Source organism: Antechinus flavipes, chromosome 4 (assembly GCF_016432865.1).
Source record: "Antechinus flavipes isolate AdamAnt ecotype Samford, QLD, Australia chromosome 4, AdamAnt_v2, whole genome shotgun sequence".
In the NCBI taxonomy this organism is placed as follows: domain Eukaryota; kingdom Metazoa; phylum Chordata; class Mammalia; order Dasyuromorphia; family Dasyuridae; genus Antechinus; species Antechinus flavipes.
In genome coordinates, this window is record NC_067401.1 from 136,304,459 (window position 1) to 136,329,171 (window position 24,713).

The window sequence follows — 24,713 nt, forward strand, 5'->3', positions numbered from 1 at the left end:
AAAGCCTTGTCTGGGGCCCTTCAGCTGGAGGGCAAGGTTGGAGAAAGCTGGGGGAGGAGAAAAAAAATTCTTTTGAAAAAGTAGGTTCTTCCTTCTCCTTTGTTAACAAGAGGAAACTTCTTGGAAGAGAAATTATTAGATGAGTTTTGCAAGAAGGAAAAACTGCATGTGTATATAGTTGAAGTCTGTGGGTTTGGGAAAAAAAAAAGCAAAGTCTCCTTTCTAGCCCATTTTCCTCATCTTCCTATGTGTGTCCTGCACATATGACATAAAAGGGAGGGAGAAGGATGGAAGAGAAGACAAATTTAAAATGTCAGCTTGTAGTGGGGGCTATCACAATCCAGGAGTTGGGATGATCCATCATTTATATAGTGCTTTTAAGGATATGCCCTTGTTGGGGTCTCACAAACAACCCTGGGAGGGGGATGCTATGCTTATCCCTATTTGACATATGGGGAAACTGAGGAAGGCAGGGTTAAGTGACTTTCCCAGGGTCACACAGCTAAGTGTCTGAGTCTGCATTTGAACTCGGGTCTTCCCGAGTCCAGACCAAGGGTCCTATTCACTCCTCCACTCCGAGGCCACAAGCAGCCCCACTCAGTCCTGCCGCCCCGCGGAGATCCCATTCTTGGCAGGTTGGTGAGCGCGGTGCATTACGTGGATTCACGGGCCATGGCAGGCCTTAAGGACCTAAGGGTGTGCGTCCAAACTATAGTACCTCAAGGTCCGACCGCGTCCCGCAAAGTGACGAGATCAACACACAGATGTGTTGTATGTGCAAAGTGTGGCCCGACTACTAGGCTTATTTGTGTGGTTTATTCTTAGGACTTCTGATTGGCTTTGGGACAGGTCAATCCTCTTAAATCCGGGGTTAGAAGTGAGGAGAAGGGTCAAATATAACCAATAGAAAAGCAATTAGGAGATAAGCTCCGCCTCCCCAGGCTTCCTGTCGCCGTCCGTCAACCTCCTTAGGGGTGGGACTTTGCCTAGTAGATCGTTGGTTAGCTTCTCTGTCACTCATTCTTGACCTGACTTCGGATAGGTTGGAACGTCTGTCGATCAGTGAAGTTTCATGCGTCGATTGGTGCATTTCAGCGTCGCTCTCGAAGAGTTTCAGCGACTGGCTGTGAGGGCTGTCGGTCCCCTGTGGGCCAAGTTCTCATTGGTAGGAGCCGCCGTCGCTCGGGCGGTGGCGGGCACTGGGATTGGCGGGTCCGGGACGGGCGGTGTCAGGCTCTCGGCGGCGGCGGAGGCGGCGGAGGCCAGGGAGGAAGATGTCGTAATGAGCGGTGGGTCCCGGCCGCTGCCGGAGGGGTCTTCCTGGCCCCAGTGGCCTGAGGAAGCAGCCGAGGGCCTTGGGGAGGGCGGGACGGGCCTGGGGACTCCCCCCAGGGGCTGGGCCCGACGCCGGGGCCCGGCCGCAGGGGGGGGACGGGGGAGGGAGGATTCCCGCCCGGAGGAGGAGCGGGGCTGGCCGGCCGGGCGGAGGCACCCGGAAGGGGGCGTTCGACTCCCCGCCCCCTCGGAGCCCGCTGGGCGGGAGGGCGGCGCTTCCGGAGCGGGCACCCCCGGGTCCCCGGGGCGGGGCCGGAGCCTTCCCTCGGGGCTTGAGGGCAGACCTCGGTCTAAGCCCACCGAGTACCAACGGATGCATCTCTCTTGGAGAAGCGGGGCCGGGCGTCTGAGCCACCCCTGGGCTCGGAGGCTCCCCGAAGGCCCCTCGGGCTCTTAGCGCGGCTGTGGGAGCGTCGGGGCCCCAGGCGGCCCAGCGCCCCGGGCGTTAGCTGGGAAGAGAGGGGAGGAGTCTGGAAGGAAGCCCCCTGTAGGGGCCCTCCCGAGGGGGGGCCGAAAAAATAAAGATAAGGCGGATGGTGCCTTCCCCTCCTGTCCTCGGCTTCCCTCCCCGGCTCCCTTCGCATTTTAGTTTCCCAAACAAATAACCACTAAAAACCCCAAACCGCTGTCTTCTCCAGGCCGTCGAGAAGCTGCCCTCATTGCATTCCTTGGATTCGATTTCAGTGTGCTGTCATGTTGAATCGTTTCTTAATTAACTTTATCCAGGGGGGCAGAGTCGGGCTTTCCTTAGGACGTGCTTCCTGAAGCTCTCTTTTCTTCTGAGGTCACTCGGTGCTCCTGCAGGGTTGTTTCCCGGTGAAAGAGGCAGGTAGTTCTGCTGCAGACAGGCCCCCAGCTCTTCCTTTTGATGGGCTTTATTGCAGGACGAAGGGAGGCGATCGATTGTCTTAGGGAGTGCTAGTGTTCCCTGTTTAAGACGGCAGCCGTGTTGGTCCCCCTTAAGGGGCTGCACGGCCGTGGAGGGCCAAACGTGGAGTTGGTATTTTGGCTGATTGCAAGGCTTTTTTTTTTCCAGGACAAGAAAGTTTAGGTTGTCAAAGAGAGGCTTTGAAGGAAATGGTAGTAGAGCCCGGACCCAGGGAACAATCGTGCCTAGAAAAAGCAAAGAAAGAAACGATCCTTTTCTGGAATAATGAAGATAACTGCAGTATCTTGTTTTGTTTTTAAATTCTTGTGCGCAATGAAGGGGGCGAATCTGTCAGACAACCTACCAATTGGGCTGATGTGAATGTTCCAGTCGCTTCTAACAGGCGTTAATACCTGTTGGAAATGGATTCTCATTGGCTGGGGCGATTGGTAAGTTTTCTAATTCTTGTTCTTCCACTTGGTTGTGCAGATGCTTATCCTCTTTGGGTTTTTTTTTTTTTTTTCGTTGTTGTTGTTTTATTTTGTTTTTGTATTTTTTTTTGTTTTTTGTTTTTGTTTTGTTTTGTTTTCATTTTTGTTATCCACTGGGTTGGTCTGACCCAACTATGGATTCTGAGAGCAGGCCACTTGACTGTTAAAGGCATACTTCTTGCCAAGGAGACAGTTTGGCTAGTTCATTAGTTACCTCATCTGACTATTTGCCTAGGGAGAGATGCCAAATTATATTTTTAAAAATTGGCTCCAAGAGGAAAAATTTGGCCTTTCTCCTGGTGGCCCATAGACTGGCTCACTCTTTTACTCTTTTATGGAGGCTTTGGTCCTATGGAGGCCTGTCAGTAGAGATTGAAGGAATGGAATGGTGAGGGGAGGCAATCATGTAAAGATACAAGGATGCCTAATGACAGCAAGAATGTAATAGGTGGAATAACTAGTCACTTTTATCATTTGGCCTGTGTAAAATGTTCAGGTCCATTCTTCCTTACCTGTAGCCTTCCTGATAAAGTTTGCCATTCTGCCTTAACTTACAGGGTCATTGGTAGTGAAAGAGCTACTTTCTTCTACCTAGCTGTACTAAAGGTTCCTCCCTGTGGATAAGTGACTATTGGCAAACTTGCTTTAAAGCAGTGTTTCCCAACCAGCATGTCACAACACTTTAGAGTGTCCTAATACATTACAGCAAACCTGTGAACTCGAACATCCTTAGTTTGGGCACAGCTGTGTTCCCCCCCCCCCCCCACCCTTTCTCTTTAGTTCTGTCACAATCACCAATCAAGCATATGCTCTTCAAAAGGCCTACAGTCCTCTGCTTATTCCAGGAATGTACACACCCCTACCAGATTTCCATGATTGAGATTCTTCCAACCACAAGATGTCATGGAAAGTTAAAATTAAGAGCTTTTTTTCTCCTCCTCTTTCCCTCTTTTATTTATGAATAGAGGAGACCAGAATGAAAAAAGTTGGGAAGCATTGCTTTAAAGTATGTAGAGTATGGTTAATAATTTGAGACTACAATGATAGAGTAGTCAGCAGTCTGTGTTTGTATGAATAGGTGGTGAGCAGGACACTCTGAAGCCCTCTGAGCTATAGCCTTGAAGTTAAATCTGTGCACAATAATTCTGATAATTGCTGCTGAGTTTGTTAGACATAATCTAGTGCCTCTCTTTTTGACTGGTTAATGGATTTGTTCCATCCAATCTAAGAATTAGCAAAGCCCAACCTCTAGACATAAGCATTGCTGAGAAACAAAAAAAATTATGGTATATCCTAAAAAGATTTGGATCTTCCCATAATACCTGCATATCAGTTTCCTTTTCAAACAAGAGCTCTTTTTTACTTACTGTATTCCTTTAGCATAGGCCACTGGATAGGCTTGCCATTGATGATGGGCTGTGCTCAGGGTAAGGGATTTTGAAGTTACTGAGTGTCCAGTTTATTTGCCTCTCAATTCACACTAAAAAGTAACGGGAAGTAGTGTTGAGGTGCCAGAATTGTTTGAATAATGAGGAGATCACGCAGACATAGCTATTAAAATCCTCTTTTCAGTTGATCTCATATCCTGTTCTCACTTTGGTTAGAATCGTTTGTTTTATCTGAGCAGAAACTTCACTGCTTAATTCACACATTGTGCCACAGAAACCTAATCCAGGTTACTTGTCTTTATGATAGTGATTTAGGAGCCACTGGATTCCTAGATTACAGTGTTTCACTGTACATTGGCTTCAGCCACTGGGACTGCATTCATTGCATCCTAGCCACAGAATTATTTATGTGGCCAAGGAGTGTGCATTCACCTAATTCTTTTCCAGTTGTCCCCTTTCTTCCTTCTTATCAGGTTCTCTGGGTGTCACCCTTTCTCTAGGCTTCTGTGTGAGATGGAGTATCATTCCTAGTGAATACCAGATCTTTTTACTAGTTCATCAAAATGTAAATGATAAACCAGCACTTTTTTCTAAGGAGTAGATGGAATCACTCCTCACATGGCATAAATTGGTCATTGCCATCAATAAATGGGTGAGTGATTATCAAAAATCTGGGCGGTGTGGTAGAGAGACTTGAAAAGTCCTTGTATCATACTAGTCCTTTGGAAATAGCCCTCTTTCTCATTCTTCACTCCTGTGCCTCAAGGCAGAAATCCTGTAGAAGCTCACCTTTTGCAGTTTCCCAACCCCTGAAAAGAGAATGTTTCTGTCAGATCTCTAGAACTTGAGTACTAACCCTCATCTCTGACCCAGACTCCTCTCCCATATGAACAAAATCCAGACATTATTTAAACCCACAAATGAGAGAGTCCCGTTAGCTAGAGAGAAAGGAGTAGGAGGGGAACAGACAAGTGAGTTATTTGTATTGTGTACACCACTTATTTAGGACTCCTTGTTCTTAACTTACCTGGAAAAAAGCTTTCCTAAAATATATATTAAATGGAAAAGTCAGGGCAGGGGAAGAGTGAAATAGTTTTTTTCTGCTGTGTGAAAATGAGGCATATGTTGTTTCTCTAGTAATGGGGTTGGATTGCATTGAATCATTCGCTTGAGTTTGAAAACAATGTCATTTCTGAAATGGATTGGTTGGGATAAGGGGATTATTCATTGAGACAGGACAGAGCACAGTTTAACTGAACTGTGTGGGGACACAATCCCAGATTAGCACCAAGTACTCTAGCTAGCTGAGCCAACCAGCTTAGTTAACTATGGCAAGATAAACCTATTTCAGTCTATTTTTTCCTTTCTTTTTAAAAAAGAAACTTCTCTCCAGAAGTATGGTATCACTTTATGTGGAAAAGTTTGACTTTGGGGTGAAATGTGTGTCATTTACAAATGGGTATGTGGAGGGTAGTATTCCTTATCTTTGCAAAGACAAAATCTTTGTTATTTATTTGGATCACAGCCTCTGCTTTTTTATGTTTGGTTCTGTAGAATCACTCCCATTTTAGCTTTTGTTTGTTGAAGAGTTTCTCAACTGAATATTAGATTGATTATAAAGTTGCCTCTTGAGCTATGTAAGTTTGCATTGGAACATAACAACTGTTCTGAGTGTTGTTTCCATCTAAGCCAGCCCTATTGATCCATTTCTCAACAGCCTTTGATAGTCCAGCTTTATTTTAAAGAACCAGCCAGAGCTTGGTTCTCCCCCATCAGCCATGAATCCCGTCAGTAGGAGTCACAAAGAAAGCCTGGAGTGAGAAGCTGCTTTGCTGGCAGCAGGGCTGACCAAGCTGACCAAAATATCCTGCAGATGAATGTTGCAAGTAGTTGAAATTCCTCCAGAGGAAATGTCATATGTAGGCCTTCTCCCTTGGCCCCCAAATCATCACCAGGATGATCAGAATACATGAGGGGAGAAAATCTACTTAGGGATCTGGGCATGAATTTAATTCTTAAAGGCAAAGCTGAGATTCACAACTTGAATTTTTGAAAAAAAAATTTTAATTATGAACTTTACAAACATGTAAGGTATAAATATTCAAGAAAAATGTATATGAAAATGAACTTCTGTTACATACATTTTTAAAAATATATATTAAATTTAACATGTTAGTAACAAAACTGCCCTGTTTGTCTGTGTCTCCTTCTGGACTTCCCTCTTCTCTCTCCCATGTACTTTTAATAATTCCTTAATGTTCTTTTCTCCTTTTTTTTTTATTTTTAACATCACCATCCCTGTTTCTTAGTTCCTCCTGCCTAATACCCTCCCATAAAAGCCCCTTCCCCCTTAACAGATAATTGTGGTCAAGTATAACAAATAAAACATTGACTTTTGAACATGTTTTCATTCTCTCTTCGAAGAAGTGGAAAGTATGTGTCATTAGCCTCTTGAGGCCATGACTGACCAACCATTGTATTGATCAAAGTTCTGAAGTTGTTTAAAGTTGCTTTCCTTCACAACACTGTGGTGGTCACTGTGTAAATCATTCTCCCCATCTGCTCACTTTACTACATCAGTTTGCACAAACCTTCTCCGGATTCTCTGAATTTGTAATATTGTAAACAATAACTATATTCACTGATGGTCACCCACTTTGCTTCCTATTCTTTGCTATCCTCAAAAAAGTATTTTTGTTAATTTTCTTTATGTAGGAGACCTCCTCCATTTTGACCTTTTACATGTATAACTTTAGTATTGATGTATCACTGGCCATTATAGTTTATTAAATTTGGGAATATTGTTCCAAATTGCTTTCTAGAATAGTTGGATCCTTCACAGTCCCTCCAACAATGACCATTTTCTTTTTCTCATATTTGCTGAGTTGAAGGGTATGGAGTACTAAGTTATTTTAATGAGCATTTCTCTTATTGGATTTTTTAATATAGTTTTCATTATGTTTCTTCTTGTGAAAACTATCTGTTCATATTCTTTAGCTCTTTATCTACTGGAGGGATTACTGGGGTTTTTCTTATATATTTGTATCAATTTCTTATCTGTCTTATAGAGGAGACCATTATCAGAGAAATCTCTGCAAATTTTTTCCCCAAGTTAACACAAGAGTTAAACTTTCTCACCTTTCTAGGCACAAAAAAGCCCATTCTCATGAAGTGTATTTATTTGGTTTCTTTCCCATGTCTCTTTCTTCTTCTTAAACAGTTTTAGATATGGTGTCAGAGAGGGTCTCAAGAGAGGTTTGATGAAAATGAAACCAAATCTCAGAATGCAAGGTCCCTCCCTTGGAGTCTGCTCTCCCTTCTGCCTCTCCCCCTATTACCTGTGGCTAAATCATCCCAGATTGGAATCAGGTAGTTAAGTATTAGAATCTTCAGGAATCATAGAGGGAGCTTTTGATGGATCAAGAGTTAAATTGTTGCCTAATATAAGAAAGGAGATTTCAAGGGGAAATCCCAGGAAGTATTCATAGCTACGAGTTTGGCTGCAACATTTAGTTGGAAGCAACATTTAGAGCTTGACATAGACCCTGGCACATAAGAAGTTCTTATTAATTGATTCTCTCCTTGCTCAGTTCAGTTCAACAAACCTAGATTGAGCAGCTACCGTGTTTTCCCGATAATAAGACACTGTCTTATTATTTTTTTGGACAGAAAAACACCAGAGGACTTATTTTAATCAACATTGACAGCAATTTTAATAAAAAATAGAGTTCTTCTTTTATTCTCCATCATGCCCCCTACTCCCGCTTACATACCGGGTTCTTGTGTTGTCCTGCCTCAGCTCTCCTCTGTGGCACTGCTCTCAATAGCGCCAGCAAGCAAATCACTGGGGAAGAACAGGATGATGCGCTCACTGCTGCAGCTCTGATTGGATGCAGCTCGGAGCACGGCGTGCGTTTCACTGGGAGGAGGGGGGGAACGGTGCATACAGAGGGTACCGTAATGTAGCGTGTAGCGCAGGGGATCACCTTCACTACAGTAGCAATCTCAATAGGGCTTATTTTCGAGGAATCTTACACAGTAAGGAGAGGGCTTATTTTCGGGATAGGTCTTATTATCAGGGACCACATGTAAAGTGCTGTATGCAAGGATTCCATCTTTAAATCATGGAAGAAAATGTAGGAGACATAGTATAGGTACACAATAATGGAGAAAAGGCAAAAGTGAATCAGTCAACAGTCTCAGCTGTAACACTAAAAAAGAAAGGGTCTTTTGTTATTTCAGCATACTAGTATTAGCACAAGAACTCAGCTTGCTAAAATATACTTCTTGCAGGACTTGGACATTGGTGATAGCATACTAATTATTTGCCTGAAAATAGGAAGACCTGAGTTTATATTCTGCCATGGCATTTCATATAACTGATCTGTGTAACCTTGGGGAAGCCACTTAGTCTCAAGACTCTTTAAGTTGCAGATTATTGATAGGAAGAGTTTCTTCACCCTAAGTTATCTCTGATGATGAAATCACAAGTATATATATATGTGACCTGTTCCCCTGCTCACTGCAAATAAACTTTTAAAAGACTTATTGAAAAAAAATTTTAAAGCCAAAGATTGTTTCAATGAATATTAGCACTTCTTGAAAAACAAAGCTTGCTTAAAATAAGCCGATGCCCTCCCATGTCCAAATTATCCTAAATTCTGATTTGAGATGTTATTACCTATTCAAATGCCTTGGGTATTGCAATTTTAACTTCTTGTGTCTCTCTTAGACCTTTGTTCCTTTTCACATATCGGCTGGGAATGCCTCATGTTCTAACTGTGGAATTTCAAAGAAGAGCAGAAAGATTGTTCTGTTTCCCTGGGCCCAGCTTGTAACCTTGGGAACCCCAAAGTCCTGGGTGACCCAAGGAGATCCATTCACCAATACCTGCATCAACTCTTTCCAGAATAAACTGGGGAGAAAATGAAACAATAGTGAAACAGTACAGGCTCTTGTGAGTGTGAGCAATCAGTTTGGGGCATCCAGAGGAAATTCAGCTTTTCCCTTGATTTCAACCCCGTCTTCTCCACACATTTTTAAACATTAACTGATGATAGCTAAGCCAGAGCAAAATGGTAGAAGTGTAAATAGGGTGGGTCAGGTCACTTCTCATTTTCTTTTGTACTCACAAGGAACTAGAGAGAATCCAAGAGACCATCTCATCTAACCCCTCACTTTACAGATGGGCAAACTGAAACTGAAGGAGTTGAAATGCCCCCTCCCTTGCTCATACAGACAGTGTGTGCCAGAGAGAATTTTGGAATCCATAGCAAGTGCTCACTTGTCACTGGGCCACCCTAATATCTGTGACTCCTCTTAAAGGTTTCCTTTCACTGAATAAGAAAAGGCCAGGTAGATTAATTCCTCTTTATTGATAAAGCAAGCTTAAGCCAAAGACAAACAAATTTATTTGTGTGTTTTAATGATGTAGAAGTTTAGAATTGAAGGAGATCTCCAAGGGAGCCATTTACTCCAACTTCCTCCTCCTTGCAGGGATCCCTTCTAGATCATCCTTGAGAGATAGTCATCCATCTTCTGCATGAAGTTATAGGGGGATGCTCACTACTTCACAATGTTGCTCATTCTATTTTTGGATAGCTCTTAATGTTTAAAAGTTACCCTTCTAAATTAAAATCTGCCCCTCTCTAAATTCTACCCCAAGCCCTAGTTCTGCCTTCTGGAGCTACAGCCAGCCAGTTGAATTCTTCTTTTACATAGCAGTCTGTTATATATTTGAAGACATAGCATATCCTTTTGCTTAAGCATGTTCAATTCTTCCAACTTCCCACTGTGACATTGTTTTAGGCCCTTTTACCAACCTTGTCACCAGGTTGTGTTGTAGTTTGTCTGTAATGTAGCATATTGTCTCGAGATGTGGTCTGACTCATATATGGAGCACAAGTGCTGCTCCTCATTATGGGCATTATTCTCAATATTTATATAGACTAGGGCAGCATTCACTATTTTTTCAGTCTTGTTGAATTATTGGCTCATATACCTGCCTCTAAGAATAGAACTTTATGTAGATTCCTGTTGAGGATCCTTTTTTTGTTGTTGTTACTTGTTATTCCAGACTGTAGAGCTGTATTTAAGATTTAATTATGTCCTCCCATGTGCCAGTTATTCCTTCCCACATTGTGTCATCTGTAAATCTTTATCATCATGTTGTCAGTAAGGATTTTGAACAGGACAGGACTACATCTTGAACCCTGAAGCAGTGTAATCACTTATATTCACACAATACTTGAATACAACTGTTCAACAGTGAATCCACCTCCTGTACCTGTCCTCTTCAACCTTTATCTTGTTCATAATAAATTCATGAGAAACTTTTGTCAAATGCCTTGCAAAAATTAAAATGTACTACATCCATAGTATTTTCCAGAAATTCCAGACAAGCAAGCTTCTTTTGAGAAAAATTAAAACCAGTTTGGTCTGATTCATTATTAATGAAATAAATCCATGCTTTAAAGGGCTTACAAATCATCTCTCAGATAATTTAGTCTAACATTTTCTTGGGAATTGACAAAATGGTCACCACTTTGTACTCTGGGGAAATCTACCTTTGTGTCCTTTTTGAAAACATCTGTTCTTCTGCTTTCTGGCATCTCCTTTTCACCATAATTCTTTAAAGATTACTAACAGTGTTTCCATGGTCACATCCAGAAATTTTTTCGGTCCTCTGGGATGTGATTCATTTAGGCTTGGAATCCTAAAGCAATCCAGTTGATTTCTCTTTTACCATCTTCTTTCCCACCTTGGGCTTTAATTCCCTGATAATTATATTTGTTGATCATTCTCCCTAGTGGAGAAGATGAAAGCAAAAAAAAAAAAAAAAAAAAAAAAAAACCCAACACATCTAATTCTGTGTTTTCTCTGTCATTGTTAACATACTTTCTTTCTCCCAAATGTGTAATCCTTACTTGTTCTTCATGTTTCTTCCACAATTCATTTTTATTATATGAAACACTTTTCATAAGTCTGACACTCTTCATCAGTTTGTATAGCTCTCTTGGATTTGACTTTAGGCTGGTGCCCATTTTCAATTTTTCTTTCTTTCTTTCTTTCTTTTTTTTTTTTTGTATGCCATAGAAACATCTTAGCTTGTCAGAAAGCTATATGGGAAGGACTTTTGTAGCCATCCCTTTCTCTCCTACCAAGATAATTTGTACCATCAAAAATTTTTTAAGAACCTGTTCCCTCTTAAACTTTTTCTTTTCAGGGTCTTTGGTCACAGGATATAGCTTTCTGTTTTTTTCTTGTTCTCTTTGAAATTATTCTAACTCTGCTCAACATTTCTATCTCCAACACTTATAAATTGATATGGTTAATGTCTTCAAAGGTTTCTTCTATTCAGTTTCATCAGTAAGTTCTTCTTTGTAGGAATTAACTCAAATGCAGTAGTTTGCTGAGGGAAATTCTAGATTTTCTGTGTTCACCACTTGATGAGAAACTTTACTCTTAGGGGGAATATGTTGTTGCCTGCTGTTGTCTTAATCATTTAGGGCAATTTATTTGGCCACTGCCAAGGCTGCCTGGGGAACAGGTACTTTTTCCTCATGGTCTTGTTAGGAACAGCCAGTGGGACAGCAGTATTCTCAGTGAAGATCAGTGGGGAGGAAAGGGGGTCATATGATCAATTAATATTTGCCAGGTTGTTTGGGTTTGTTTTTTTGTTTTGTCTTGGTTTTTGCTTGCTCCCACTTAATAATAAAGAGTCTCACATCCCATGATACTTAAAACAAACCTGATGTGGCCCAACAAATATAGTTGGACTGAGAAGGGAACCTTCTAATGTCCTCATCCCTGACCTGCTACAAAAAAAACTTTTAAAATTGGCTATAAAATATACCAGCTTTTATTTCTCCACCAATAGCAGTGTTTGCTGTCCTCAAGGCATCTCTGTCCACTTTTTGTCCCTTCATTTTTCTTCTCCCAGCAGCTCCATGACATTCTTTCTTTAACTTCCCAGTCCTGCACAGTCCAAAAAGTTGCCTGTTAATATATTTTTTGTATGTCCTAACCCTTTCATCTCCCCATATCAGAATAGTATCTTAAATCTCTCTTCTTCCCATAGTCAGTACTTTCAGTCTGCACTATGCCCTTTAGGGCTAAGCTCTCAATTTACTTAAGTTCTTACTATGCCCCTATACTGTTCTGGGTGCTAGAAACAAAAAGACAATAAATAAATAAAAACAACTTTCTAGGAGCTTACTTTTCTTGAGGGTGACATGGGGGGGGGGTGGGAGGGAAATGTATGTAAGTAAATCATTCAAAAAGAAGGGCCAAGAAATTACAGGTGAGAGAGCACTAAGACTGTAGGAATCGAGAAAAGTTCTTGTAGGAGATACTACCTGGATTGATGTAGGATTTCCAAGAGCTGGAAATAAGCAGATTATACAGACTGTCCTGGATAGGAGATAAGGTCACAAGTTTGGCCAGGACACAGACTGAAGGAGGGAGAGTAATGGCAAATCAATCTGAACTATGAAGAGTTTTAAGAGCTTGATAGAGGAGTTTTTATTTTATCTTTGAGGCAATAGGGAGTCCTTGAAAGTTCTTGAGCAGGGAAGTGATGTGATCAGGAGCATGTTTCAGGAATATCACTTTTTTTTTTTTAATAGCTTTTTATTTACAAGATATATGCATGGGCAATTTTTTCAGCATTGACAATTGCAAGACCTTTTGTTCCAATTTTCCCCCCCCTTCCCCTATTTGGCAGGTTGACCAATACATGTTAAATATGTTAAAGTATAAGTTAAATACAATATATGTATACATGTCCAAACAGTTATTTTGCTGTACAAAAAGAATTGGACTTTGAAATAATGTACAATTAGCCTATGAAGGAAATAAAAAATACAGGTGGACAAAAATAGAGGGATTGGGAATTGTATGTAGTGGTTCATAGTCATCTCCCAGAGTTCTTTCCCTGGGTGTAGCTGGTTCAGTTCATTACTGCTCTATTGGAACTGATTTGCTGAAGATCTCATTGCTGAAGAGGACCACGTCCATCAGAATTTATCATCATATAGTATTGTTGTTGATGTATATAACGATCTCCTGGTCCTGCTCATTTCACTCAGCATCAGTTCATGTAAGTCTCTCCAGGCCTTTCTGAAATCATCCTGCTGGTCGTTTCTTACAAAACAATAATATTTCATAATAAGGAATATCACTTTGACAGCTAAGCTAGTGGAGGATAGGCTAGTTGCAGCAATAATAGTCCAGGTGAGAGGTGCTATGAACTTGAAATCATTTTGTTTGCAATATGAGTGGAGAAAAAGATAGGTTGTGGAGGTAAAATTAGCCAGACTTGGCATTTGATTGATTAGTTAAGTGAGAGCAAAGGATCTCATAGGATCTGAACCCGGGAGCTGGAAGAATAGCGGCACCCTCAACAGAAACAGAGAAGTTAGCAAGAGGGGGATTACAATGATGATGAGTATAGGAGAATGTTGAAGTTGAAACGGAGCAGTTGGCAAGTTCAGGAAAGGACTAAGAGCTGTCCCCTCTGAGAGGTCAAGGAGTGAATGCCATCTTGGGCCCAGTAACTTGAACAAGGAAGTGGGGGTGACCAGGACATCTAGCTGGGGCGTTAAGTTGACTCTGAAGTGAAGGGTCATGTTTTTCTGAACCTTTAGCATCCAGCCCTTTGCCACTGAATGTGACAGATAAATAGTGGTTGTGTGAAGTCCCCTATCACTGCTCAGTCTGTCTGTGCTAGAGAGGCCTCATGAGAGATTGGAAAGGAGGCTGAACTTAAAAACAGGACCAGAGCTTAGAACTTACTCTGCTGTATGTGAGGCCTGGGGAGATGGCCTGGGGGCGGATCCCACAATCCAGCTTTGTGGGATGCCACTGTGCATTCCTGCCTTTTGGGGGGCTCCTGCAGCACAGCATGGTGGTTTTCTGCCACTCCTCCTCAGGTGGTTTTATGCTGTTCTCTCACCCTTACTGTTAGATGTTTCTTTCTGAACTCTTCCATTACCATAGTCCGATCTCAAGCCTCTGAGTGACATTTAGGAAACTTGGTGACAAAATGTCACCATTATTTTGTTTACTTGGTTTATGAACTGTTTTCTATGTCCTGTGCTACAGACCTTGGCGGCCAGAGACAGCCGAAGGCCCTCAACGGCAGGTCCTCCAGCCCTTGGCCTTCTGCTTCAGTCAGACTTAGCAGAGAAATGGGGTTTGCTCAGAATTAGTGTTTCTAGCCCAGATCGGAGCTGTGCAGATGCTGCTATCCAGCAGAGGGAGGCTGTGTCTCTGGCTAGTGGGGCCAATCTTACAGAAAGAATACTGCGGTGTCTTCACATTGTCCTGGAAGCCCCCCAGAGCTGCAACTGTCCATTGAGACAGGAGCGTAAGAGCGTCAGGATGGCTAAGAGAGGTGTTTGATCCCCTCAGCACCTGAAAGCAAGGCTGTCTTGTGAAAGGGGAAACACTCATGATTTTGATGTGGCTGATTAGTGAAACAAAAAGGCGAGGAATCTCTCGAGGCCCACTTTTTCACTCTTCTTTCTGTTCCTAGCAGAAGATCAACAGACCAGTATGGCTGCCACTGCTGCTGTCAGTCCCAGTGAATACCTGCAGCCCGCTGCCTCCACTGCCCAGGTGAGAGGGCTCTGTATCATCCCTAAAATGAAATCCTACTTCAAAGGACTCTGTTTGCACAGAGTGTCCCAAGAATTATCTTATATAATAGGGGTCCATTATCATAGTATTTATAGGTAAGAATAGGAAGAGAAACAGTTACCTCTGTTTATTAGATAAAGCAGTGGAAACTCAGAAAGATTGTGTCTCCCTTAAGGTTATAGCCCATATGGAGAATGAGGAATGGAAACAGGATTAAAATTCTAACATCCACTTCAAACCAAGCTCTATTCCTGTTAAAGGAAAAGAGACCTTAGAAAAGTCAGTCCCTGCAGATGACCAATAACTATATTATGGGAGAACTAGTTCTATTCTGATCTTTGAGAGCAATATCTCTCTTGGATACTCAGAAAGAAAATATTGATTTCTCCCTCCACCCTCACCTATTCCCTTCTGTTCTGTGGATGTTGCTGTCTTCCCTAACAGAGCCAAAGAACCAAGGGTGACAAGTGACCTATGTCAGAGACAAAGGCAGGACAGAGCAAGAGATGGGCGAACTGGAGTGGAGTGGCTCTTTGTTCTGAATAATCACAGCGCTGTAGTGCTTTTGAAAAATTCTTTCAGAAGGATCTCTTGGATCTCTGAAGGCTTTTTTTCTCTGTTGAAAAATCTAGAACAATAATTTTGATCTTCCATCCTAACTTCCTTCCTGATGGATACCCTTCACTGTTTTTGGGGAGACGCCACCTAGGAAGAGGGAGGAAGGGGCCCTGATAGACTCGGCCTACCCATACCAGAGAGGGCCCTTGTCAGGACATAGCAAAGTAAGAGCAAGAGCAATCTGAGAGGAATAAAAAACAAATCACTCTACCTCTGTAGGTCCTAATTTCTTCATTTGTCTCAATGAAAGAGTTTGACTAGGTGACCTAAGATCCCTTCCAGGACTTATATCCCTATGAACCTAGGTAAGAGAAAGAGAAAATGAGTAGAGAGAAGAAAGGGGCAATATTTTATTCTCACTCCTTTTCTCCTCTTGGGTCTTTGCAGGACTCCCAGCCATCACCCTTAGCTCTTCTTGCTGCAACATGTAGCAAAATTGGTCCTCCTGCAGTAGAAGCTGCTGTAACACCTCCTGCTCCTCCTCAGCCCACACCACGGAAATTGGTTCCCATCAAACCTGCCCCACTTCCCCTCAGCCCTGGAAAGAACAGTTTTGGGATCTTATCCTCCAAAGGGAACATTCTCCAAGTCCAAGGTTCACAACTGGGCACATCCTATCCGGGAGGTCAACTGGTGTTTGCTATCCAGAACCCTACAATGATCAACAAAGGGGCCCGGTCCAGTGCCAACATTCAATACCAAGCAGTTCCTCAGATTCAAGCAGGTAGTGGGCAGACCATCCAAGTCCAGCCTAACCTCACCAGCCTCACTGGAACCTCACAGATCCAGATTATCCCTGGCACCAACCAAGCCATTATCACTCCTTCCCCTTCCAGTCACAAGCCTGTCCCGATCAAGCCTGCCCCTATTCAGAAGACCAGCTCTGCAGCACCACTGCAGAGCCCAGGTAGCGTGGTGAAGCTGACGGGTGGCGGTGGCAATGTGACCCTTACCCTGCCCGTCAACAACCTCGTGAGCACCCCGGACTCGGGCACCCCGACACAGCTGCTCACTGAGAGCCCTGCTGCTCCACTGATCAAACCGAACAAGAAGATGAGGAAAAAAGGTCTCCCTGCCTCCTCTCAGCCCGCTGTGGCAGTGGCTGAACAAGTGGAGACCGTGCTGATCGAAACGACAGCAGACAACATCATCCAGGCAGGGAACAACCTCCTCATTGTGCAGAGTCCCGGAGGGGGCCAGCCTGCCATGGTACAGCAGGTGCAAGTGGTGCCCCCGAAGGCAGAACAGCAGCAGGTGGTACAGATCCCTCAGCAAGCCCTTCGAGTGGTGCAGGCGGCCTCTGCTACGCTCCCCACTGTCCCCCAGAAGCCCTCCCAGGACTTTCAGATCCAAACGCCTGAGCCAACACCTACTCAGGTACCTTGCTGACATTAGGCCATCTCTCTACCCCTTTCCTGTTTTCCCTAGGGAATGTGAAAGCTACTCTGTGGTTGGGAATTGGAAATAGGGGCATTTCCCCTTCCAGTTGGGCTTTTCTAAGCACAGAGTGTCAGCTTGACTTGGGAAGTGAGGCAGCAGATGGATATATTTTGGAATAGTCTATTTGGGAGGTTTGTTATAATGGCAGGAAAATTTAGAGGAAGTTTCTCAGTTCTTGGGTCACTGAAGAGAATTAGGAAGAAGGGATGTAACCTTAGGGAGGACTTGAGATTAAATTGGGTTCACTTCAACAAATATTGAGTAATTACCCTGTCTTAACATTCCTGGGTACTCTGTGTGTGTGTTTGTGTGTATTGGAAGGGTAAGGTAAGGAAAAGGATACATAATTTTTGCCTTCAAGGTGTTTACAATCCACATAGATCAAGAGTGAGGCATTGAAACAAGGAAGGAAAACTGTTGCTGCTGCATCTTAGTTGCATCTTTGTCTCAATCAGAAAGCAACACAGCTGTCTGTTTTACTTAATAGACTACAAGAGTTATACAAAGAATCAACTCCCAAGGCTCATTTTTATTACAACTTAAGCTACATTGTTATATTTTTTGTAGCAAAATTGATAGCCAGCATTAAAGTGCATTTTCTTGGGTGATTTTATTCCAATGATTGACAGTCAAGGGAATGAATGAATGGATGGGAGGGGAGGTAAGGGAGAAACAGTCCTGGATCATTCTGATGAGTAAAAGTCTATAAAATGATCATTGAGAGTTGACCATACATGTCAAGTTCAAAGGTAGGCCTAATGTATGGGGATAAGAAACTATGATTTAAAAAAATAGAAAGCCTTTATTAATCAATGTTCTGTGTGCTAGACATGTACTAAGAGAACAAAGGCTACACTCATTCTGCTCTTCAGGGAATTTACATTCTAACAAAGGAGAAGCCAATGCATAAATAATTAGGTACGTATACAGGGTAACTAACTAGAAAGAAGTCTGAGAAGAAAAGGGCTTTGATATGTAGGACAGTTTGAGATGAATCATAAAGGAAGTCAGGGAAATTGTAAAGACTAATCTTTTATCAGTTTTAAACATCCTGTACAACTGGTGAGAATTCTCATTCTGTAAAGTTAACAACAGAGGGATAAGGTCATTCAAGAAGGCACTTCACACACACACACACACATACACACACGTGCGCGCATGCACACATGCATACAAGAATCAAAAGGTCTTACTGACTGCAGGAAAGGGGCTCTAATCTCATGTTTTCCCTTGACAACAGTGTATATATAAGCACTCTGGGATGGTAAATCCAACAACCAATACAATAAGTGAACTTTCTATTAGTGGGTCCCTAGTTACTCAGATTGGGTCTACATTGATTCCAGGGCATTTCACTTATGGAAATTCTTGGTCTATAACATGAGGAACTACTGACTGACTCCATTTATTTATACCTGTGGTTGTAAAAAGACAACATGGCAAGCACATCTCATTCCTAAAAGCCCAGGGAATGGCAATATTTTCTATAAAATTAGGTCTGTACTCCATAAACAAAGGTTTTAAATATCCCCTTCCCTTTTCAGAGTTGAGAATTAATTTTATTTCTCAGTTGAAAATGAGAGACAAAGTTTTAAATACTTGCAAATTTCAGCTGAGACTTTTAATACTTTTGTAAAAAAACTTATTATCAAGAGGGTTTTTATTTAAAAATTTTAAGCATCAGGATTAGTGATTATAACAGCTGGTGTTTTACACTAATATTCCCTGACCATGTGTGAGAGCTCAGCAGCTAATATGTAGAGCAGGTGCCAGCTTTGGAATAAGGAAGACCATACTATCACTGACTTGTGATAATCTTGAATATACTTGATAACCTCTGTTAGCCTCCATTTTCTCCAATATTATTAATAAGTTGGACTGAAGGACCTATGAGACCCCTTCCAGCTGGAAAATTCCTATCATTCTTTGAAGTTTTGTTTACAATTTTTGGTATTGATAAAGAACATTAAACTGTTCAAACCATCAAATAAGATGTTCATCTACAACGTGTAAAGTAGTGTGCCAGGCAGGCACTAATCATAGCTGAAAAGGGAGATTTTGGTTTCCATGGAATATTCACTGAGGAGCTTTTTAAGGTATATGTCCATCTGTAAGCTAGTTCAAGAAAGAGACTTAGACTTAGCCCTGTCCGTGCCCCCGTTCTCAGTAGGTTGTGCATTGCAGGGGCTGACCCTCTCTCTTACTCCCGCCCAGATTTATATCAGAATGCCTTCGGGGGAGCTGCAGACAGTCCTCCTACAAGAACCCCCTTCGGTGACAGTGCCTGCTGCCTCTACCACCTCCTGTAGTAGCCCTGTAACCCGGAGCCCCCACTTGGGAAGCACCAGTAAAAAGCATTCAACGGCTGCTTCTCGGAAGGAACGGCCCCTGCCAAAGATTGCTCCTGCTGGAGGCATCATCAGCCTGAATGCAGCCCAGCTGGCAGCAGCTGCGCAAGCTATGCAGACCATTAATATCAATGGTGTCCAGGTCCAAGGTGTGCCTGTCACTATCACCAACACTGGAGGTAAGAGTCTGTCTGCCCACAGCACTGACTGGGCAGTCTTTTTGTGCAGTCATATCCTTGGTCCTAGTGTGAGTCTGATGGAGGGAGAAAGGCATGAATGAATGGCGAGCCATTAAGCACTGTGCTGAGCACTGGAGACACAAAGGGAAAAGGACAGTCCCTCTTCTCTAACTGGGGAGACAATTTTTATGAACAGTTTTCTGCTGTAAACGGGCAAATGGAAAAGGCCCTTAAGGAGCCATGATAAACTATCAGGATTGAGGAGATGGGACACTTGAAAATCTTTAGAAACACTTTCACAGACCAAAGCAAAGGAATGTACTCCAAAGTGAGAATGGAAGTGCTGGGGAGAATTGGGATAAAGGAGTATTAAGTCTGATGGGAGTGAAAGGAGAACTTCCTCAGACAGGATCAAGGTCTAGTACTGACAGTGCAAATAGGTTATCAGCCTTGCAAATAACTGTCCATTAGTGATCACTGACCACTGCATTCGGTAACTAAGCAAAGGACTATTTTCAGACTAATGATAGCTTTTTCAGTCTTCCTAATTCTTAATGCATTTTAGACTTTCTGCCTGTTAGTGGAAAGGTGGAGAAAGGGCTGTTGCTATTCTTCCTTTGGTTCCTGAATAGCTGACTCTCAGGGCTAAGATAATATAGTTTCCACAAGGTTAATCAGCTCATGTATTACTACCTTAGGTGTCAAACTGAAATAGGAATTGGTGGGGTGGGGGGAAGAGCACAAATGTATACATTAGGATCCCTGTGAGTGACATATTTAGTTTTAAAATATAGTTGTAGCTACACTTTATTGTATTTTTATTTTTGTTAAATATTTCCCACTGACACTTTAATCTAATCTGGTTCTGCTGTGTTTGTGACTTCTCTGTCTTAGAAATTTTTCCAAAGTGCCCTGATTGATTGCAGCTTGTTTCTTACTTACATGCAGGGATAGACATCCCTGAGGACTTCCCTGAAGCTGGGGTTGGGGGTGGGATGTTGCTACACAGCATCTTTGAGATGGAAGAGCCTTTCTAGATCCAAATGGAGGACAGGAGAGTGACGTGGTTCCACCTGTGGGAGGGACAGTGTCTGAGCCAGGACTCTATGCCCACCTCCATCTCCTTTTCCTGCCCCTCCCTCAGGACAGCAGCAGCTCACTGTACAGAATGTTTCTGGGAACAACCTGACTATCAGTGGCCTGAGCCCCACGCAGATTCAGCTGCAGATGGAGCAGGCCCTAGCAGGAGAGGTCCAGCCAGGGGAGAAGAGGCGTCGTATGGCTTGTACTTGCCCCAACTGCAAGGATGGGGAGAAAAGGTAATTCTAAGAGAAGAGAGTGGGCCCCCTTCACCCTCCTATTGTGCCACCTTCCCCCTTTACTCCTCCCGTCGCCCTGCTGTGCCTCTCCTGGCCCATCCTGAGGTGCTTCCCCTTTGCCTTCATTCCTGTTCTTCTCCAAATCCCCCCCAGGTCTGGAGAGCAGGGGAAGAAGAAGCATGTGTGCCACATCCCTGACTGTGGCAAGACCTTCCGAAAGACATCACTGTTGCGTGCCCATGTGCGCCTGCACACCGGAGAGCGGCCCTTCGTCTGTAACTGGGTTTATTGTGGCAAGAGGTTTACGCGCAGTGACGAGCTCCAGCGGCATGCCCGCACCCACACAGGTCAGTCTTAGATGGCAGGGACTAGCCGGACCTCTGATCTTTGGCTTTGTGATCCTGGACAAGGTCCTTACCTTCCCCGGGCCTGTTTCTTCATCTATAAAATGGAGTTGGACTTGATGACCTTTTATGGTCCTTCCCAACTCTTTCCTTATGATTGTGATTCATTTCCTGAGTGGGGCTGGAATTTGCAGCAGAAACTCTTTAATTCCTCCCCATGGCACAGAAAACTGAGCTAATTACTGTCAAAAAAAAAAAAAAAAGAAAAGAAAGAAAATTTGGTTTTTTTGCCCAGTCTCTTGGGAGTTGGTTATCTTTTGGGGTAATAGAATACTGACCATCAGCGAGGGGGAGTGCACCATAATTGTTGGAGAGAGAAAAAGCACATTCATGAAACAATTAATAGTCAATTTGCATGGCTAAACTTAAAGTACCAGCTGACTGTCTTGAGTGCTGAAGAGATTAGAGAGGCTTGGACTCAAACTAGAAACATTTTCCTCTTGTTTGGAAGGCAGAGGTATAGATTGGTGGGAAACAATTAGAAGGGCATCATTCCAAATGTAGAGAATAACACAAAAGCATGGAATCAGAAATGAACAAATCACATTCAGAGGATCAGGGAATAGGTGTAAAAAATTGTGCTGGGGACTAATAAGAAAGAAAGTGAAGTGGCCTCAATGGAACTACAGGATGTCTGAAGCCAGTTTATATGTGGTCTGAGGTGGGACTTGATTAAGGACATCTTCATTTGGGTGTTTGCACTCTCTTATTTCCTGCCTTTTGGGGACAAGCTCTGTGGAGCAGCACCTCTAGGATCATGGCTGAATGTGGAAAGTAGGGGGCAGGAATGACAGGCCTTTCCTCTCCCCAGGTGACAAGCGTTTCGAGTGTGCCCAGTGTCAGAAGCGCTTCATGAGGAGCGACCACCTAACCAAGCATTACAAGACCCATCTCGTCACAAAGAATTTGTAAAGCCAACAGCAGTTGAAGGCTCTGCAGATTCAACTCCAATTAAGCCTGGGGCCTCCAGAGTCAGAGGCACTATTGCTGACTCCTTGCCCCCTTATTCCCTGATTGTGGTCCTGCAGAGAGGGGCTTCAATAACCATATGTTTCCTCCTTCCTAAGCCATTTGGCTGCCACAACAGCCCCTTTTCCCTCCACCATAAGCTCCTGGCCCAGATCCCGGACATTGGCCACGTACAATGAGACGTTCTAAACCAGGACGAGTGGGAACCTTTATTTCCAAAGGAAAAACATGAATTTCACTCCATCGAGGAGCCAAGTGAGTCCCCTTCCTTTCTCCTCCCCTATCCAATAGCACTGATGTGGCCCAGGGCAGGGGAGCCAGAAAGGAGATGCATCCCCCTGTGCCATCCCCTCTCCTGTGAGTCTGTCATACCTTACTCCCACCAGAGGGCAGCATGGCAGCAACATAGCAAATACCTGGGACCCAGTTCCAGAGCCCCAAACAAGGGCCATCCACAGAGACAGTGGGAAGGACACCTGCAACCCTCCCCCCCCCAAAAAAAAAAAAAAAACTTTCTTCCAGCACATTCCAACTTTATATTTTAAAAGTATATATAACCACAGACTCCTTCTGATCTTCCCTGTTTTTCTATGAAGAACGTTGCCTTATACTCCAGATAATGAACACTGTGTATTGTGTGCGCTTTTAAATAATTTTATTTAATTGCTTCCTTCTTCCTTTCCTTATCTTTCTCCTTCCCCCATTCCTTTTTCAGTTTGGGATTGGGGTTTTTGTTTTTTGGACAATGATGAACAGAAAAAAATTTTCCTTCTCCATAGACTTTTCACTTCTAAATAACGTAAAATTTCAGTTTGAATCCGGAATCTGATTTTTTTTTTTTTAAAGAACTCTCACACTCACTCACATATAAAACATATTATCCCTCTCCCCTTTTCTCTTTTTATCTCATCCCATATCCCTTCTCAGATCCCATTTGTGTATAGTGTATATTGTATAATAGACAATATTGTGTCTACTACATGTTTAAAAACATATTGCTTGTTATTTTTGAGGCTTTTAAATTAAAACAAAAATCCACTTTATTTTTAGTTGTAACTGCTTGAGGTATGTTTTTTGAATTAAGTGACAGATTTGTTATCCTTTATTAACAATGTACTTTGTTGGTCAGCGCAGAGCTGACAAATAATTTTTTCTTGCTAATAAATTTAGTTGCCTGAGGCAAAGTCAGCAGCTTGACATTGAGGCTTCCTTTGTCTTTTACCCTGGAGAATTTTCGCTGGGGAGAAAGTAAGGTGGGGGTGGAGTCTAGAACTTCAGGAGATTGGAGAAGGGCCCAAGGAGAAAGTAGGACTTAGCTTCTCTTACCCTTCTTGCCCTTAATAGGGAATCCCATCTGAAATTGCAAAGGTAGGTATTACCATTTATGCATGCCCAATAATGTCATGATCCCTATTTGGGTAGATTTTTTTGTCTATAAGCCAGTTTTCCCAGAGGAGAAACTGACTCCATGGTGGAGGCACACCTATCAACCACAAGGCTGGCAGAAGTGTGCTTCTATGGAGGGCCTGTCTTTTTTGGGTGGCTTATTTCTAATAGGTGCTTGTGTGATAGTGAGAAGGGTTATAATAAAAATAAGGAGCAAGCACCTCTGCATTTCCCTGGGTACAGAGAAGAAAGGGCAAGACATCAGGCAGAGGTCAGAAAAGGCTCCTGACAGAACATAGTCATTTATTTAAAAAGTTAGATTAAGGATCAAGATAAAAAAGATGTTTTCCTTGTTGATAGAGAATTATAATTTATTGGAGGAAGGACATTTGCTAAAGATGTGCTGTAGTGGGGAAGAGGTTATCCTGAGCCATCCACTCTTGCTCTAGAATTTTCCCTTTGTCACCAGTGTTTGCTAGGCTGAATGGCACATAACTGCTAATCTTAGAGTTGGCAAACTGAGATTTGAATCCCAATCTCAACCCACTAGCCAAAGACAAGTCATTTAACTTTCTAAATCTGTTTCCTTAATGGCAAAATGAAGCTAGCATTGTCATTACCTGTCTCAGAGAATCTGTAGTTGGTGCTGTCCTCTAAAACCATGTCCTAATGAGCTAGAGCCAGTGTCCATATCTACAACATGTTGAGTGGCAGGAGAGATCTAGCAGGTTCCATGTTTTTTCATTTTTCAATGCTTCCTTACTAACTGCACACTACAGCCACTTGGAACTCAGGTATTAAGAACAGGAGGTTGTCCAAACTCAGACAAAAGGCAAAGAAAACTATTTAGGGACTCTAAATGTTGACAGGCAGGGTCATGAGTTGTGTCTAACTTATTTTTCCACTGGCAATTAAAGATGATTAGTTAACAGAACAGCTGCCCATCTGTGTTTAAAAAAAAATAATAGTTTTCTCACTGGGAACTCTACGCTGACAAAATCATAAATCTGAACATTATTCCTCCGGCCCAGATATGCTATATTGGCAAACAATATTTTGTTTTAAACACTGCTAAATTCTAGCATTAAATAATAAATTAGCCTTTTTTCTGCCTTAGCATAAGGTCACTGTTCTTAATGTTTTTTTCCTCCAGGTAGCAAGGGTTTTTCCCTTTTCTAAGGAAAGTTTCAAAACTCTAAATGTGGACACTGACCAAGCCCTCTTATCAACAGGAAAAAAAGTAGCAACTTGCAAGTCCACTTGAGTTCTGAAGAGTACAGACCATCAGGACCCAGAGGTCACACTAGTTTGCCTCTTAACTGTTGTT

At 42.8% G+C, this 24,713-nt stretch overlaps 2 protein-coding genes across 10 annotated transcripts in view; one reads left to right on the plus strand and one right to left on the minus strand.

Moving 5' to 3' along the window:
* Nucleotides 1–1,057: 1,057 nt before the first annotated feature.
* Nucleotides 1,058–23,191, plus strand: SP2 (Sp2 transcription factor). 4 transcript variants are annotated; one of them, XM_051994699.1, is made up of 8 exons: nt 1,215–1,289; nt 2,543–2,652; nt 14,623–14,702; nt 15,729–16,718; nt 18,996–19,308; nt 20,453–20,627; nt 20,781–20,974; nt 21,843–23,191. In XM_051994699.1, the coding sequence occupies exons 3-8, from the start codon at nt 14,640–14,642 to the stop codon at nt 21,941–21,943; spliced, it is 1,836 nt and encodes a 611-aa protein (XP_051850659.1). In that variant the 5' UTR covers nt 1,215–1,289; nt 2,543–2,652; nt 14,623–14,639; the 3' UTR covers nt 21,944–23,191. The 4 variants fall into 4 exon arrangements, with proteins under 4 accessions (XP_051850656.1, XP_051850659.1, XP_051850658.1 ...); XM_051994696.1 differs by lacking the exon at nt 2,543–2,652 and having other exon boundaries at nt 1,058–1,289; XM_051994698.1 differs by lacking the exon at nt 1,215–1,289 and having other exon boundaries at nt 1,568–2,652; nt 14,620–14,702.
* The window catches only part of LOC127560261 (uncharacterized), a 29,083-nt gene continuing 7,183 nt past the window's right edge, over nt 2,814–24,713 (minus strand). The window contains exons 6-7 of one of the 6 annotated variants that reach the window (XM_051994705.1): nt 20,251–20,381; nt 2,814–12,059 (exon numbers count right to left, since the gene is read on the minus strand). In XM_051994705.1, the coding sequence (XP_051850665.1) occupies nt 11,925–12,059; nt 20,251–20,381 (266 nt within the window). In that variant the 3' untranslated portion in view covers nt 2,814–11,924. Of the gene's footprint in view, nt 12,060–20,250; nt 20,382–20,980; nt 21,214–23,022; nt 23,355–24,713 lie in introns of those variants that run through there. The other 5 variants (XM_051994700.1, XM_051994701.1, XR_007953290.1 and 2 more) reach the window with 5 other exon arrangements.